The 20,033-nt window shown below is 36.0% G+C and overlaps 1 protein-coding gene across 1 annotated transcript in view; it reads left to right on the top strand.

Annotated features, from left to right (window-relative positions):
- Positions 1–18,638, top strand: part of LOC145666407 (neurotrimin-like) — a 161,145-nt gene extending 142,507 nt beyond the window's left edge. The window contains exon 4 of the mRNA XM_081733619.1: positions 16,129–18,638. Within this exon, the coding sequence (XP_081589745.1) occupies positions 16,129–16,337 (209 nt within the window). The 3' untranslated portion in view covers positions 16,338–18,638. The remainder of the gene's footprint in view (positions 1–16,128) is intronic.
- Positions 18,639–20,033: the final 1,395 nt, after the last annotated feature.

The following is a 20,033-nucleotide window of genomic DNA, read 5'->3' as shown; positions in this document are numbered from 1 at the left end:
CTTCATAGATCCATCTTTAACAGGAATTTTAACAGCTGGCTTGCAATTATCTTCATGTGTCATAGTTTCTACTCTGGAATCACTCTGTTTCTTCTTTCGCTTTCTTCTACGTTGTCCTTTGGGAACACCAGGGAAACCAGAATCCGCTCGACACTCTTCCACCGATACTTCATTCTGCAAATTAGTCGTTGCCACCAAAGAACTACTATTTCCACCAACAGGACATTCCACATGACTTTCAGGAACTACCTTTTCATCCGAATTTAAAACAAAATTTTTAGTGTCAATTTTGTCTGTGATAAATGCTAAATCAACAGGAATCTTTCCAGAACCACTTTGTTCCCTATTTCTGTTTAAATTTTCTATCAAAGTCCAAGGTAGTTCTTGATGCGACGAAATATCTCCGAAACCAATATCCTTAAACCCAGTATCCACTGACCGAGGTAACAAATCAGGACCCTGAACACCTCTTCTTCCAAGTTCACATTCAACTACTGTTCTCAAATTCAACAACTGAGAGGCTGAAGGATGTTCAATTTTTAATAACTCAGTTTCTAGTTGTTCATATTCCAATTCACACTGTATTCCCTTGCTAGCAATTCCCAAATAATTTACATCCTCCTTAACAAATATCGAAGCCATACCGGAGTTTTGCCCAGAAAACCAGACTAAGTTCGAAGCACTATCGTTCCGAGTTTCGAACTGGTCACCTTGATCAACTGATCGCAACCACTTTCTTTTATCGTTTAACATACGCCGATAGTTCAAGCGAATTACCTTCTTTCCATTATTCAACATTATTCGATTGTTCACATAATCGATAACTGATTTGGTTTCACGCAGGAAAGGAGTGCCCAACAAACAGTCACATGGGAGTTGTTTCACTACACGAAAATTAACTCGCTCGAAATGACCGGACAGGTTGATATTAAGTAACACTTCCCTATTAGTTGAAAAAGTCAACCCAGACGGAGCATTCACCGTTCTTTCATCCGCTTCCTTCACAAAATGTTCAGCCCCACAACGACGCACAAGATCTTCAGTCACCAAATTGAAACTTGATCCGCCATCTACGCAAATATCAGTCAATTGACTATTAACTTTCCCAACAACAAAGGATGCTATAGTGCCATTTAGTTCTGATGGAATATTTCCCCTGGGACTGGGTTTCTCTCCTGTGAAATAATTCGGCTTATTCGAATGAGTCTCTGAAGATATCGAATTTCGAGACCCGAACCCCTTTTGATTCGATTTCGAATTATTTTTATCAGGATGTTCCTTAAAATTATCTTTCCCATTACCATACAATCGATTAGTTGTAGCATTACTACTAGAAAGAACAACATTTGATTTATTTTTGATATAACCCGATTGTTTATTATAATCAATTTGATTTTTATTAATCAGGACGAACTGGTCAGCTATTTCCAAAAGTTCTCTTCTATCAACAGGAATATACGCATTTAACATTCTATGTCTCTGATTCGGATTCATTCCGCTCAGGATTATATTAACTAATTCAATCTCAGGTGCCCTCATTCCTAACACATTCATAGCAACCATGACTGATCGAACATAATTATTAATTAATTCATTCAATTTCTGCCTCCTATAAACACGTTCAGATATTAGCGTATGAATACATACTGGTGTCACAAACTTTGTCAACAAAGAATATCGTAACTCTTCCCAACCAATGTTATCATGTAAGGCAGACAAAATTATTTTCAAAACTGTACCTTCACATCGCGAAATCAAAGCTGTCAGTATCATTCCCAAAGAATAACTAGTATCTAATAAGATTTCTTCGATGCTAACCATAACCTCAAACATCTGAATACTATCATTTCCATCTAATTTCTTAAAATTTCTAAATTTATTCTCTAAATATTCAGAGGTTTTACTAAAAGTATGTTTAATCATGAGCTTATTCTCTACCTGAGAAACAAAATTTGCTGATGCATTTCCTAAATCACGATTATAACATTCGGGGTAATTCAAATTAGCATAGTTGTCATAAGGTTGTTGCTCATTCCTAGTATTAACTACCCTAGGGGTTGAATTCCTGATCCTTGAAACTCTTTGATAGTATTGACCCAAATTCAAATACCTATTACTAGGTTCAGGATTCTGAACCTCGATATTACTTTCTGGACACCCTATATGATTTCCTAAAGGTGGTCCATTCAAACTTTCCGAAAAGGTTACCTGCCGACAATCCCGTCCATCATTACTTAAACTGGGATTCACTTGCCTACTAAATCCAAAAGTCGAATCATTTGTACTAGGCATTCCCTCATTATTCTGAACTAGTGAAGGCCTATGACGAATATAAAAGCTTCCTTGAGTCGGAGGTGTAAAAGACATATTAGCATAACCAAGACTCGAATGCTGATCTAAATCTACCTGGCCAGTCCTATCCATGGTTACAAATCCTGAGATATCAATAGGCATATCAATACTAACGTATTCTCTTTCATAATTTCGATTATCCATCCTTGAGATACAATGCTGATAAGATAATATCAATACCAAAATAAACAAAATGATTTCACTTATAATTAACATACAACCAAGTTACCACTAAAATCTACAAGCTACCAGTGACCAAATGGAAACAACCCATACAAGAACTACTAATCCAATCGAAATTTCAAAATTTAATTCAAGAAACTTTTTTTTAATATAAATAATGATTAATACTGTTCAAATTTCAAATAATATTACTACAAAACACAACCATCAATTATTTAACCGGAGGTGGAGGTCACAAATATTTATAAAAACACAGTATATATATAATTAACAAGTGAAAATTTTCTAAATTTTAACGTAATCAGGAAAATAACAAATTAAAAATTATTTGTGATTTGCTGTTTTGTCATTGTAACGCCCCATTCCCCAGGAGTCAGAGGTTGAAAACCAAAAAAAAAAAATCCTAAACCAACCCCGGACTCCACCGAAGAAGGGACTACGGCAGGTGGATTCGCGCTGCTCAAGCTCACCTGATTAACTTGTGGCTAGACTGTGATTATCCAGTATTCACTCTAGTATAAGGTTAAACAACAATAATAACAAAAAATAACCAACCAAAATTCAGTTTTCAAATAACAAATTTTATTTCAATAAGTATAGGTGAATATTTGCTCAAGCGTTTGAAGAACAGATATTCACCAACATGATTAAAAATATCCAAAAAAATTTAAACAATGTAATTAAATTCCGGAGCAATTAACCAATTTTTCTTTGTACTAAAACCTAGAACCTTCAGATTGAACCCTGAATTTATAGATTTCTCTCAATATTTTTTAGCTAAGAGCAATTCGTATTACTAGCAAAGGCTCTAGAAAAAAGAATATTCAATATTTCGCACCTGTTCAGAGAAAATATTTTTATTGAGCAAAATATCTTAATTGATCAATATTACTGATTAAAGAAATTCAAACCATTCAAATGTTTTCAAATGCATGAAAATGCAAGAAAATATATTCAAAAAAAATATTTGTTCTTTACTGATTTTTCTTTTCGGCAGTATTCGGAACTCTACCTCTTAATTTTGTCCGCGAGGCAATTTTTTTTTATACAATTTCTTATTGTGCAAAACGAGGTCCTTATCACAGATTATACTAATATAACCACAAATTAAAGAAATCAATTCCAGCTTAGTACGATTTAGGACCCAAAATTTCAATCCAATTCAACCAATCTGTCCCATTTAATTTCTTGAATTCAAATATACGAATTTACAATTTCAACCCTCTTAATAGCCTCTTCAATTCTGTCTATTCAAACTTTGCAAACAGCATTTCTGAAAACCAGTTTCATTATACCCAAAACAACTGTGACTCCGAGTCTAATAATGACGTGAGAATAATGACGTGAGAGAGAGTTTGCATTTAACGCTAAGCTCTGATCAAACAAATTAACATTAGAAAAGGTAATTCAATGAATACTGGACACTCATACCAAGAATTTCCACTCAAAACAGCATTTAAGCATTACTAGTGAGGTGAGTCTAAAAATTTGGGGGGGGGGGATTTTCAATTTTTCGCAAAAAATCTGAAAATATCACTCTTATTCTCTGGAAAATACCCGAATACATGTCAGCGATTGAATGCAAGTTATATTAACCCATTTCCAGCTCATTAATGATACTACGTAACCAACTAAACCCATATGTAAACTACTAGTTAACTGCGAACTTACCAGGATTAAACGAAACGCAATTTAGCTCCAGCAATATTTTACCTTTGTAGATAATTTTACTTCCCTCTGGTTGGAACAGCTTATGTCCTATGGTCTAGTACTGACTTTCTGTTAACTTGGGCCCGAGATGAAGTGAGTATAATTGATTTTTTCTTTTTGAGAAAAAGGCGGAAAAATAGCTTTAAGAAATTACAACACATTGAAATCCAAACAATATAATCACAAATTGGAGCAGATTGGAGTTACTTTAATGGGCACTTTTGTCTGACCACCAAGGCTCACTCAAGCACCGTCTCCTCGATGCCGGTTTAACTCCATTAAATTTCAAGAAAAATACTTTCCACAAGGGAACAAAATTCTCCGAGATCACAATTACTAACAAACACTCAGCTATGTTCACTGAAAGCATTTCAATACACTCACTTCACCTTTGGCCACTTTTTTCTTTTCACTTTTAACTCTGCATTCAACTACAACACGCGCCATGCAAGCTATGAGACAACACACGGTGAACAAGCATACGCGAGCCCAACTCCACCAGCGGAGGGCAAAACAGCAAATCAGCCCCAGGAGGCAGCTGCTTCGAAAGCAAGACTCGCCATACAGGATTGGAAATTCTCTCTCACGTTATTATCGCTCGTTACATTTTTTTTCTCTCTCTCATTTTTTTTAAAAAAGAAACATTTTCTTTCAAAACGTCTGATACCACATAAACGTTAAATAGACGTTACTGTAGACCCACATATAATGCAAATACATCATAATTAGATATAATTATCTTAAATATCAATAATATTTGACTAGATATTATTAATACAATTTTTACATTTAATCAGGATTTACATTTTTTTTTATTTCAGTCAATACAAATCTCTATTTCCATGTAGCTGGAATGCTACAAGGTCCAAATATCCGATGGTGCTAAACTGTTTTTAAGGCTATCAAAGTCTCTGAAGCCGACTTTCCCTTAATTTACACATGAACTTGATGTTCGTGTATTGCTCAGTCTGTGAAATTACTCCAACTGACTATTACAACTATACACTCCTCCGTTCAGCTACACTTCTTATACGCTGCCTGTTCTGACCTGTTCACACTTGTCGAATTCATAACTAGGCAATCTAAGGACTATACTGTACAAAGTTCATTGTGATTGCGTCACAAATGCTAAAACTATAATATTTCGGGAACTTTTTGACTGCCCCTCGTATTTTATTTCTTTAATTTTTTCTAGTAGAACTGCAAGGTATCGTAACTAAGTTCTACTGTAGAATTTACTGTAACGAAAAATTGTATTTGATTTCACTAATTGCCCAAATCATTCAATCAGAATTAATGAAAAATGAAATGAAATCTTTGAGTTTTACGTCCCACGGTTATACCGGTGAGGTTAAAGGAGACTATGAGGATGAATAATGAATGAAATGGTGGAATGAAGAAAGTGGTAGGAAACGGGAGAACCCCGAGGAAACCCACGCACACGGTGTTTGTCCACCACAAAGTTCACTTGGCGGGGGCTGGGATAGAACCCGGGATCCCAAGCATCAGAGGTGAACGCTCTACAATCAGAATTAATATCACAAATGCCAAAACTATAATAACATTTCGGGAACTTTTCACTGCCCCTCGTATTATATTTCGTTATTTTTTGCTAGTAGAACTGCAAAGTATCGTAACTAAGTACTATTGTAGAATTTATTATAACGCAAAACTGTATTTCATTTCACTAATTGCCCAAATTGTTCAATCAGAAATAATATCACAAATGCCAAAACTATAATAACATTTCGGGAACTTTTGACTGCCCCTCGTATTTTATTTCTTTATTTTTTGCTAGTAGAACTGCAAGGTATCGTAACTAAGTACTACTGTAGAATTTATTATAACGAAAAATTGTATTTGATTTCACTAATTGCCCAAATCGTTCAATTAGAAATAATATCATTAACTTGATGACTATATTTGATATCTGGTAGGTAAACATAATTAAATTAATAACTTGAAATACGACTCCTATGTGATATTTTTCTGAGAACAGTATCAGTTAAATAGAATTAAAACGAAATAGTATATAATTTTAAAATATTAACATTCTTGACATTAAACATTTGAAATGCAATGTCAAACTAAAATTCTGTCCACATACGAGATCGTAATTCAATATTTGCTATGAATACTTCTTGTTTGCAATTAGAATAAAAAAAAAATACAATTTGTGAAAATATTAGCTTAATAATCTGTTTTATTAATTTTTTAATTACTTTGAATAACATATTGCATGTTTGAGCATGGAAATAATATGTTTAATTTCTGCATAGAATACTTCCGTATAGCTAATTCGTCAGAGACTGTTCATGTTAAGAGAAATGGATTTATCAATGGTATTGGATTAAGAGATGGTAAACTCTGAAGAAAGAAGTTTGAAATGTAGTATTGGGTGTCAATGTTCTGATCTCGTATCACCCAGAAGAACACTTGTCATTATCAAGTTTCTTGAGTTAAGTAAAATATCAGAAATATTCCCGTTTGGGAGACGATGAGTTAGCCAGTTATCACACTGAGAAAGCTCCATTATTCGGACAGCGGTATATTGTACAAATATACGGAATCCACGTGTTTACTACGGAAATCTGTACGAAGCATACGTTATCCATGTGCTACATGTGTAATGCCTTTCTCCCGCTTATATGTTACATCATACCACTGCAGGATATGTGACATCTAATAGTGTTCGTTATATTACGGAAAGGACGTATAGATGGAACACTTATACGAAAAGCATTATAAACCATGCGTTTTCATTTATATGTTTGCTGCAAGATACTACATATAGTCCAAAAACTACAGGATTTTCACATGTAACCTACGTTTTTACGTACGGCACAAAAAAGTTTTTTCTCTATACACCCGAGGAAAATCTACTTGGACCTCCAGATCACTCATGAGTTGTGACACAGAGAGTTTTCTTTCTGTTTATTATTTCCAAGTGGCCACTGGAGCAAATCCCGGGGGATGAGAGGGACATGTCCCCCTCAATCTTGAAACTGGGCGACTGTCCCCCCCCAAATAATTCGATTTGAAATGTGCTTTTGGGGAGAAATGTGATGATTTGTGTTCGACTACTATATCATCTACATTGCCTGAAATATAATAGGCTCCTATACAACAGGCTCACCTCAGAAATCAGTTTCGCCTACCGTAATATGAGTCTACCCCCACCCTCAGAATAAGCTTCAAATTTGCCCACCTCCCAATGTTGAAGACAACTCTGCTCCCCTGATCCTCCACAGCATTGTTTTTCTATCGCTTAAAAAATATGGGAACGGTCTTACTCGTGCCCCCCAATGTTGAAGACAGATTTGCGCCGATGCAAGCGACGATAAAAGAGTTTTGTGAGTATGAAATATATTCAATTTGAGATCTCAGTCGATTTACACGTTTTATGGTCTCCAGATGCCGAAAATGTGACTGCTGGATGTCTGTAGTCTGTTCCGACTTACCTGTACACACGTAAAAGTCGTACCGTTTCATGTAGCAATAATAAAATTGTAAACTTAAAATTTTTATAAGAGCTCTTGTTTTTTTTTTTTTTTTTAATTTTATTTGAACTTTTTTCATACCTTCTACAAATTAAGGTAGTTTATTAAAGGCCGAACATCGAAAATTGGAATTTTATCAAAAATGATTTTGTTTATATTGTATAAATCAATATGTCACTAATAAATCTACGGTATAAGTTATTTCTTTCGGAAAATGCAAAAGGGATATTTTCCTCTTCTGAGTGCCTCTATCAGGGATAGTAGGACCTACGCTTATATTGAGGTATATTGATATGTGCTACACGGGTGTATATCTGCGTAATACATTCATTATTACAGTCCAAACTTAATCTATTCTCCCATTCTAGCTTCTTAGTTTTCATACTTCCCTATACGAGAAGCGATCATTAAGTTTTTGCTTTTGCGTGGAGCTAGAAATTTGCAAGTGAAACATGTTATATACCCTTAATCAAATAGTTTTTGGACAAAGTAACACATTGTTCCAAATGATCTTTCAAATTCAACAGCCATTCTTTGTAGAAAGTGACAATCTGCTGTTTTTTAAGCGTTGACAGTGGAAATGGCCTCAATATCCGAAGAAAAAACGCCTTTCTTTCAGTGACTGCTTAATTTTTGAAAGCAAAAATAAGTCTGACGATGTGAAATCACTGTAATATGGCCAATGAAAAATTACCTAGTAACCGACGCTGAGCACAACATTCAATTTTTCTTGGTCTTTGTGAGCAAGAGCATTATTAATTGATAGGCGGATGCCTTTGCTGAATATATCAAGGTGGTAATGTTCAGCCCATCATGAAGTTTCTGAAGCAAATCCCTGTAATAATTTCCAGTCACACTGTGATCGCCATGTTACGTAATCATTGAGGATTACTGAAAAAAAATTGAAAATTTAACTTTCTGTTGGTGACCTGTGTTTGGGCCGGGCTTGAGTGGGCCAGCTCAGCTATTTCTTTGGTCCGAGCCGGGCTTGGGCAGGCTGACATTGCTTTCTCGTCAGTTCGGGCCGGGCTGTGCCCGATGAATTGCAGTTCTTTAGTAATTATCGACTTCCGCAAAACGATAATTGGAATAAGACCAAATGTTGAAGTCTGTGTGCACACAGGTTGAGTGAAAGATGTTACAAACAATGCAATATTTACATTTGGTATTGCTTAGCGGAGGCCTGCTTATGGGGCGGAACCGGGCCCTGGCGAAGAACTTTTAAAACTTATCGGGCCTGTCGGACTTGGGTTAAAAGCCTCCAAAACTTTCCGGGTGTGACCTGGGCTTGGCCTAAGTTCATTCGGTCTGGATTGGGCTTAGAATGAAAACTTTGGCTAATGCAGATTTCTACTTTATAGGCACAAGGCTGTACACTTTTTTTGAGTGGTGATGGGGGAGCGAGAATGCATTCATTGTTTATACATAACCTTACTTATTTAGTCATGATAATACAACACGATATCCGTCCATGGTCTAAAGACGATCGTAAAAATCATTCTCATTATGCAGAAAGAGAGAGAGAGAGAACTTCGGATGCACAGTCATCTTATTATTTTTTCTGACTAAACTGAGCACAATTAGACACTTTTACTCATTTCAGACGCACACTTTCAAAACTATCGTACCTAGAAACATAAAAGTGACATATGAATATTTTTCATCGGATATGGACACGTTTACTACTACGTAAATTCATGTAGCACAACATTTTCTGTATAATGGAAATAACTTGTTGATCCCTTTTGACATAGCTCCCTGACCCACAAGAAAAAGAAATGATCCCCTATTTCTACTGTACTAGATTAAGTAAATGGGCCGGAGGTTACCGTTAGGAAGAATATCATACAATACATAACTAATGACAGTACCACGTTTTACAGAAATTGAATAAACTAACGTAACGCATATTTCCCATTTCATTTGTTATTTATTTTTAAGTTAAGAAAAGATACATTTTTTATGCGTAATTATACTGTCATCTTTATAGTAAATAATGAACCTATTTCCAGTGACATTAGAAATAAACGTTGTGTAGTAATCCCGAAAGCTTCTAAGATTGTATATTGGATTTAAACTCCCAAGCAAAGGAAACTTCATGTTATAATAACTCTATTACCTATTTGAGCAAGCGTCATAGTTACTTTTCTAATAGGATCTCGGTCCATATGGATTTCAAATTACGGGTGAAACTGTTTCGTTCTGCTAATGCTTTGGTAGCACTAAAATAAAGGGTGGAAAAATCTGAATTAATTTATTTCAATGTGCGAGAAACTGCAGTTTTCGGAAATAGGACGAGAATTGTGAGCGAAATTACCACTACAACAGTTTCTGTACTGCTTTGGCTAATACATTTGGCAAAGCGGCTGAAAAGGATGTTGCGACGGGAAGCAGGATGGAAGATGGGCTGTGGTCGTATATATACATATATACGTATATATATGTATGTATGTATGTGTGGCGGGTGGTCTCTGGATTCAAATTGGAATGGGCAGGACCCAGAGAAGTTCCCTTCTCTGTGTGCTGCCTACGACTAATTCAACTTCTCTGCAGGAACTTGCGATATCTTTAATTGGGTCGAGCTGTTAGATGGTGAAGGGGTTTCGGGGAGTTAGAGAGGAAGTGTGACTTCCTGCAAGCAAATTATACAGCTGTTAAAGTCTAGGACGGTTCCCAACGCACCACTAAGGAATACAGATGAAAATGTTTTTCAGACCATGTTTTCCATCTTTTCGTCGTTACTCAAACTACGTGGAATTACCATCTTTATAACATATGTTTACATGTGAGCTAAATATATTTTATTAAAATTTAACTATGAAGTGCTATGTAACAATTGAATTAGAATATCAATAAGGTAAAAGTTACGCTTCTCTTTTGGGATAGAGAGATATTAACTTCATAGCTGGACTTCTTATAATTGAGGTTTACCAGGGGCTCAAGCTCGCTATCCGCAATTACACTAGTGCTCGCTCAGATTTGTTTTCCAGCTCAGGCTCGTTATGCTTGTACGCTAGCTTAGTCTCGTGCTTGAGCTTGAGCTTGATATCCTCAATTTAACTCATGCTAACTCAGACTCGCTATCCTCAATTAGACTCACGCTAGCTCAGACTCGTACTTGAGCTTGAGCTCGGATCATTATCCTTAATTAGATTCACGCTATGTCAGACTCGTCCGTGAGCTCAGGCTTGCTACCTTCAATTAGACTCGCGTTAGCTTACACTCGCGCTTGAGCTAGAGCTCGCTACCCTTAATTAGAGTAACGCTAGCTCAGATTTGTGTGTTAGCTACTCAATTAGACTCGTGTTAACTCAGATTTATTTCATGCTTGAGCTCGGGCTTGTTATACTTAATTAGACTCACGCTGGCTCAAATTGGTGTGCGAGCTAGAACTTACTATTCTCAATTAGACTTATGTTAACTCAGATTTATTTCGAGCTTGGGCTTGCTATCTTCAATTGGAATCACGCTAGTTTACACTCGTACTTGAGCTCGGGCTCGTTATCCTCAATTAGTCTCATTTTAGTTCATACTCGTGCTAGCTATTCTAATAGAATTAATGCTAGATTAGACTCTTGCACGAGGTCGAATTCCCTATCCTCAACGAGATTGGCGCTGATTTACCTCATAGGGTTCGGGTTCACTAAAAGCTTGGGCCTTTTATCCTCAATGAGCTAACACTCGCTCATGCTCACTAGCCGCATGCGCCTCAGGATCCAGGTCTCTGTCCAGTTATAGAACTTATGTTATATGGGCTTGCGCTTGTTTATTCAGTTCAGAATTGATTGAATTTGAGACCCATGCTCGTGAAGTTGGTCATCTCTTCTCTATCTTATCCAATTTCGGCGCACACGGGGTGTAATGTAGTCAGCACTATGTGTTGGCCATCCTTAAGCTATTCGCATATTGACGAGACGACAGGAGATGCAAGCCGAAGTGCAGTGCAGGCAGGATACTCTGAACATGGGAACAGAGCCTCGTACTGCAAGCGCAATACAGGCAGGAGACTCTGAACAAGGGAACAGAGCCTCGTACTGTAAGCGCAATACAGGCAGGAGACTCTGAACAAGGGAACAGAGCCTCGTACTGCAAGCGCAATACAGGCAGGAGACTCTGAACAAGGGAACAGAGCCTCGTACTGTAAGCGCAATACAGGCAGGAGACTCTGAACAAGGGAACAGAGCCTCGTACTGCAAGCGCAATACAGGCAGGAAACTCTGAACAAGGGAACAGAGCCTCGTACTGTAAGCGTAATACAGGCAGGAGACTCTGAACAAGGGAACAGAGACTCGTACTAAAAGCGCAGTACAGCCAGGAGACTCACTCGAGCACGTACTAGATTAAGGACTCTTCAATGTTGTGATTGACATACACAGTCAATAAACTCAGGGCTCTCTTTGTCTGCATTCTCTTCTGTTTTCTTTTGCCTTAACTTAGCTATTCTGTCCTCTGGAGAAAAGAGTTTACGTAGCCAAAACTCCTCAAGTTTCCCTAGGTATTCACATTGCAAAGGCTACGTAAACTCTTTGAGTTGCTTTGAGACGAGTGTAGAATGAGAAAGATATCCCGGTCTCACTGGGTACTCGTACCTTGCGGTTAGTAGGTAAGCATCTGACCGACTTCGCAAACCTAGGCTCTAAAATACTAATACATGTACAACTATCAAAAGAAATAGCAGTGTCACTAATACAGTATGTAAAGGAGTTAATTTTATATGGAGTGATATTTTCCCAATGAATATTGAAACAGAAAGTAGTAGACAATTTCTACCATTTCTAGCTTTAGTAGAGAGATTAGAATAATAAAGACGGAATATATTCTTGGGATGCTAAATTGATCGTAGAAAATTGTTTCTTGCTATTACCATTTTAACTCTATAGTGATCAACGCCTAACCCGTAAGTGAGAATATTTTTATTATGAATACACACTGCATCAGGAATGTTGGCGACTACTGGTATCTTACCTGCTGACCGGCATTTTTCTAAAGTTCAACTACAGTATATACATATTACAACTTTTAAGCTATAATTATTCTATGAGCAGGTGGCAATAATGTTACTTATCAGATTTCACAGCCCTATAGTATCAGACGTCTCAGTATTTACTTTCTTTCGGTTGCCTCAAATTTAAAGTTATAGTTCACACACAAACAAAACCAACTTTCTACTTTGAAGGTCATGATCTATAAGTTGCTTTTATTCAATGAAGAATAACTGGTCAAACTTATTATTTCTCCGGGAGAGAAGTGACTATTCCCTTGTAATGATAACACTACTTGACGCCCTGATACTCTATACGTGGCTGTAATGCTCTTTTCACAGTTCTATTGTTGGTAAGAAAAGTTGGTTTAGTTTGTTGTTCTACTATAACTACGTTTGGTCCATTCTTTTTTTTTTTTTTTTTGCTTAAAAAGGAAATTTAAAACGGTTGCGATCATTTGACAAAATCTAAATCCTAAAATTTAATGAGCCATAAGTCGGAAACCAAACAACTACATAGGAAACTATTTGACAATCCGTACTAACATCTTGAAGCAGCACTCGATCGGACGAGTTTACGTAAGGCCGTTTAGTGACAATTTTTTCGAAATTTGGCAAAGTTTAAATGTAGTAGGTCACCAATCGAGAACCAAATATGTCTACGACTTCTAGTCTTAATGAGGGGGTTAATATGAGGAACTGATACTTCTTCTTGGGAGACATAGATGCATACATATGTACAGGATGAACCTGAAAGTTGTGCACAAATTCCGGGGGGGGGGTGATTCGTGACATTAAAAGAAGATTTTTAAAAAGTCCTCTTGCATGCTGTCGAATTCCGTACGAGTGACAGGGGTGCCAAGTTGAAATCCTGACAATGGAAACGGAATAGAAAGATGTACACAGCGTACACGACGTGGAAGTCGACAACGTGCAACAGGATTTTTTTTTTTTTGTCTTCTTTTGATCTTACGAATCATCTCCCGAAGTATGAGCACATCTTTCTGTTTCTGTCTGTTGTCTGCGAACATTTGCTTTCTATTCCATAAAGCTTGTACTCTGATAACTATTGACAAATGGGCGAACATAGCTGTTTTATAAGACTCGCAATGCTTATATGTAGCACAGTTCAGAAATGCGAAGTAAAGCTTAAAATCTTTTTTTATGTTTCATAATGCATGGGCCATGTACTCAAAAATATAAGGAAAAATGTAGTTTTTAACGAGATTGGTTTACCGGAAACTCGTTTATATATTTATTCTGGTCTGTCTGTGTGTCTGTTCGCGAGACACAAAAATCTAAGAACTATTACATTGATCACCATCAATTTTGGTTAGGATTGGGATTTAGATTCCTGGGCTTGCGGCATCCATGGCCATGTTAGCTCGTCGAGGAGCTTACATACTATCCGAGGAAACGGAAGGAAGAAAACGGCCTGGGACCTGTGTGTTAGGTACTATCCCGGCATTTGCCTGGTGTGAATGAGGGAAACCCAAGCCTGATAGCTGGCCTGAAAAACCTTTTACATTTTTTCGACCGAGTGGCCCCACCGGGAGTCGAACCTGGGACCGCTCGTACCAAAGGAGAGAAAGTTTGCGACTACGCTACGCGGGGCTACACCATCAATTTTAGACACGATGTACATGGTCAAAAGTTACGATTAGAGCTCGCAGATGGAAGTGATCCATCCAGATAATCTCGATGTATTGGCAATTAAAAATCAGTTCTTTATGTATTTCTATGCAAGTTATTCTGGATATTATCCTTGTTTGATTGACTACCCGCAGTGCAGTTATGCGTCCCAAGAACATATTCCATTTGCACCACTCTAATTGATCTCTACTAAAACCGGAAGTGGTATACATTTACTACTACTTTCGGTTACAATATGAATTGAGAAAGTATCTCGGCATACAACAAAAAGTCCTGGAGACCCGAGTTCAATTCCCGGCGGGAACTCATGTGGTTCGGATTCCACGCTAAGGTGTAGGTCCACGTCTCATAAACCCTCATTGCTGAAAGGGACACTAAACTAAAAGCTCAAACCAAATCAAACAATCCGAAGTCCTTTCATCTATTTTACACATGACTCTGCTACATCTTTCCAATTTGCGGTAAGATGTAATATTAGTTTTTCATTAGAAAAAAAAAAAAAAACTGCTCACTTCCAATTTTTCCCACTGAATTATATTATTATTTTTTTTTCATTACACTTCTTTTCTAAACGAGCAACTAACTGGTTTCGCCTTCATGGATTCTGCACCTTTAAAAAGAAAAAAAAATCATTTCTCGTGATATTGATCCTTGGAACAATTGAAAGCTTTGTACCACTAACACGTACTTGGAATCTGGTTCACGCTTTGAACGTTGCATGCTTTCGCTCCTCTCTCTCTTTCCATTTAGCCACAACCACGTTCTGTGATCGGACATTGAGTGCCTCTTTCTTTCTTTCTTTTCTTCTTCTAAAATCTTTCTAACAGTCATGTTGTAATGATGAGAGACGGGAGAGAGAAAAAGAAGGGACATAGAGACATTTCAGAGAAGAATTCGTATTCGAACTGTGAAACAATTACTACATTATCCTTCCCACCCTTTATTTCATTCTTTCATTTTTCTTTTCTAAAATTCTTTCCAAAGTGTTTCTTCTGGACTTTGGAAAACGAAGTAGGTCATCGTTTTAAGAAAATTAGGAAAAAAGTCCTTTTTTTAACAAATATAATGTAACTTTGCTCAACTGACAGTTCTCAATAGTGGAGACCTCTACAATACATGTTTGTTCCTGCAGAAATGAATATTAGTATGAAAAAGAACCTTGCCTTTTATAGCTCATTTTCTTTTACCCACAGCAATTTACCCGTAACCTACTCAATACGTACAAAAATTATACGTCTCTCAGATTATACATTTTTAGCACAGAAAATAATTTTCTGTAGTTTGAAAATAAATGTTTGATTGATACAGCGTGAGGGCGCCTCTGAACCTGTCAGACATAATAATTACATATATTTATGATTATGACGTTTTTGTTAGTCACTCGTAAAACTGTCACTTAGTACAACAGAAAATTATTTTGGTTCGAATTTACATGTTTTAAGGTACTGGATAGATATGTAACTCGTATCATATTTGTTACTAGAAATCTATTACTGTTTCTAGAGATATTCTTGTATCCCAATCTTGCCATTTACCATACATCATATATCATCTTTCCTGATTCATTGAATTGTGTATATGAAAGTGCTCAATTAATATGTTCCATACCAAGTAAATATCGGTACGTTAACTTGAAGAGATTACCTAAAGAAACAGAACACAAAAGATGATGTTTGTTATTTTATTTTATTTTTCTCTTTTAAAAGTGCAAAAATGAAACTAATGAAACGTTAATTTGTCTCGTTACAGGGGAACATCCTGCCGCAATGCAACATGGGAAAAACAGTGCTACGTCACAGTTGACAGGTACATGGCGCCATCTGTCACCGTGGCTGATGTTGAGTGTTTGGGCCCCTGCGGCTTCAACACGAACAGCAATAGTCGCCTTTCTCCTACCCGGGACACTAGGCTATGTTCTTTCGTTGGCAGAAACATTCGCTGCAATGGCGGACACGTAGGAAATAATCACATAGACCTTTGTGCAGGCAGAAAAAGGAATTTATATAATAACTATGTCAATCGTATTATCATGTAACAACAGCAAAAGAAATTGTTTGTAATTGATAATAATGATTGATTGAAATGAATCTTAATGATTTTTTCCTGAGTGTAACTCAATACAGTGATCAAGAAACAATCAATGATCTATATATTAAAAAAATATATATCCCTAGGCACAAGATGGCGCCGTTTTACCAAAGAGCTAATGAAGAAGAAGAAGGAAGGAGACAAAAACAATGTCATCCATTTTGTTTCAATTAACAACGTGAATCAATTCAAATCCTAATGTAAAATTTTTCCCCATACAAATTCTGGTAGTTTGTGGTTGTTTTTTATATTCTGAAAGGAATAAAAAAAACAAAGAAGTGAATTTTAAATTTAAATTAATAATTATAATAACAACAAAGAAAACCACACAAAATACTAAAACAACTAGTTTAAAAATTTTAATTGAAAACAACAACAAAAACAACAAAACGAAATATGAAGTTAAAAAAATAAAAGAACATGAAAACATAAGTTCGAAAGTGATTTGACTAATAAATAAATGTTGTTAATAACATTTTTTCCTTTCCGTCAAGACTTAAAAACACAAGTTATAGTCATTTTGTTTTTTTGAAGTGCTCAGTGAAAACAAACACACACAAAAAAAAGAGAGTTAAGGTGCAGTGTAAAAAAATATTAAACGTGAAATATGAACTTGGACATTATTTGTACAGCGTTTTTTTTTCTTCTCGTATGTGCGTTTTCATAATGAGAACCTTCTTTTCAAGTAAATAAATGACAAAGGGAAAAGACCATAAATAAGAAGCATATGTTACAAGATGTCTCATGTGCGACGTTAAGTGATAAACATTTGGGGATGATATGTATTTTTTTTTTTTTTGCAGACGGTACAAAAAAGTAAAAGTTACAAAATTACAAGAAATGTATTGGTGAATAATTTGTAACAGTTCATTGTTCTTTATTTTCAATTGTTTTTTAATATGTCGTAAAAAAAAACAAAATGTCTATTCTTATAGCACAATTATTGTAGACCTTTTGTTTGTCTTTTTTGTTTTTACAGTATTTATGTAAAAAGTAGAAAACAAACCATAAACATTGGGTAATGTTTATTTTTATTTCTCTAGATACATTTTTTAGTGTGAATAACACTTTTAAGATCTTTCTTGTAAATGATTAAAGAAAAAGAGAAACATGGTATACCAACACGAAGATGTGTTAAAGCGTGTTTAACAAGAATGACAGTAAGAAACATAGGAGTGCTGTGAGAAGACTATTGTTTATTATTCTGTGTGTTTAAAAAACCCCAATTGAAGTGAGTGAGTTTCCAGTAAGGAAGTGATATAGTGTGTATATTTTGCTCATGTGATCGACAGATACGAATGAAAAAGACTTGTAACATAAAAAAAGAGACAAAAGGAAAAGACATATACATAATTGTATAATTAGTTGAAAGAGAAGAGAAAAGAAACTAAGTGACAAAAAAGAACTATACATTTTAAGTATTTCTTGACAAGGTTAAAAAAAACACTTAAGTTCTTAAACCAAAAAATGAACAAAGAAGATACGAAAACAAACTACTTTTAGCATAAAGCCAAAGAGTTATGAATATTTTTTTCTGGTATATTTGTTTTTGTTTAATTTTAATTGCATGTAAAAATGAACTTCAAAAAGAAAAGAAAAACAGAAAACAAGATGGTAATTTACATACTGCTAGTGTTCTTTTTCGGAAAAGAAATCGACGAAATATTATATTGTATGCAAAGGTGCCAGAGAAAATATAATATGATTGTTTTTTCTCCCTGTTTTTCTGGAAGGCTATAGTGCGCTGGTCGTGTTAAGTTTCTTATTCTATTTGTTTTTGAACTTTGTTAAATGGATCGAAAAGCAACTTCGAACATTGTATAAAATACAACTGAAAGAATGCAAAATTTGAGTAAATAAAAATAATAACAAAAAGAGTGAATAATTAAGATTTTTACGCCGGAAGATCGAGAACAAGTCAAATGAATTAAGAAAAAAAAACGTTAACGAAGGAACAACAGTATGGCCATGGAATCATCCTAAGATACCTTATTTCTTATAATAGAGAAAAAACAAAACAAAAAAATGCAGTTTTTCGAACTGTTATCCTTCAGGTTCAGATAATTCATCTTTATCCGCCCCGATCAATTACCCGTTTCCCATTTTTTCCTACTCACAAATTCAACCGTTTTCATCAAACTGCAAAAGCCCGTTGGGATTTTTTTTTAAAATTAAAAGAAGTATGTACTAGCATAACTATATCCATATATAAGGTTTAAAAAGAATTACAAAAAAAAATCATACAGTGTGCAAGAAAATATTGCATTTTTTCTTGCACAAATGCACCTCGTCACTTTCTAAGGAAAATAAATAAATAAATAAAGTAATGTCTGCGGTCCGACTCCGATTCACTTGTTGTATTTTATTAAAAGTAACGGTGTTACAATAAACAAGTATTATTTATGGAAAAAAGACTAAATACACTTCGTTTTGTTTTATTATTCTTCACCTTCCTATTTAACCATCTTTTATACATTTTAAGGTACTTAGCAACATTTATGAACATACATGTGAAGCAGTATAGATCATAGAACACAATTCAGTAAACACTTACTAATCTATTTCATTTGGAGATAAACAAGATGTGTCCAGGAAGGTAGTAGGACTGATTTTTACCCGCCAAAACGTGAAGGAGGGCGGTGCGATGGTTGAGTGGTGATGGGTCTTAGCTACCAGTGCACCAGTTGCCAGTCGTCTCCAAGTCTTCTCAGAGTGTACATAGTGTTTAAGGTGAACCCCTTTCAAGGTGCCTTGTCATCTCCTCAACCAGTCATTTGTTAGAACAGCGTTATGTGGTGAAAAATTTGCGTCAAACTGGGTGAAACTGCGAGAGAGATCCATGACATGATCAAGACTGCTTATAGGAGTGATCTCGTCCGAAAAAATAAACATGAACAAGTGAAAATGAAATTGATGTTGATCAACCTACCGCCTGGTCAGACTGTGAATGCTGTATTCTATGTGGAAGTACTTGAAAGACTCGGAAAATGAGTAACCCACGTCCGTCCAGCAATCGCTGGATCATGGAAGCTTCATCATGGCACTGCACCGAGTCACACTCGTCTTTGCTGTCATGGACTTCCAGGCATCACACAGATTCGGCAGCCACCCTTCGCACCTGAAGACTTCTTCATTTTACCCCGACTGAAAAGGCTCTTGAAAGGACAGCACCAGGCTCGGTCCACGCCATTCAAGAGGCCGTAACGAGGGAGCTGAAGAGCATTCCAGTTTCTGCCTTCAGGGAGCCTTCAGTGATTGGCAGAGTCGCTGGAAACGCTGGGTTGATGCAGAAGGGATATATGTTGAAAACAATAGTCAATGTGCCAAAATTGTAATTTAAAAACAAAAACTTAGCCCTACTATTTTCCAGACAAACCCAATATCTTTTTGTATTATATAATATGGAACTTAAATGACAGTAACTTATGGAGATTATTCCTACTTTCATAGATTAGGCAAACCAAAGAATGAGTTAATGGTGTAGTAGTCTTCCTCACAAAATTCTATAGGTGACGTACACACACAACCGGCTTATTTAATGAAAGGGATCATAAAGTAACATCCGA

The sequence above is a fragment of the Thermobia domestica genome, chromosome 12 (assembly GCF_964235325.1).
Source record: "Thermobia domestica chromosome 12, izTheDome1.hap1.1, whole genome shotgun sequence".
Taxonomy (NCBI): domain Eukaryota; kingdom Metazoa; phylum Arthropoda; class Insecta; order Zygentoma; family Lepismatidae; genus Thermobia; species Thermobia domestica.
Note: the sequence above shows the minus strand (reverse complement) of the source record. Positions and strands in the feature narration are given on the sequence as shown.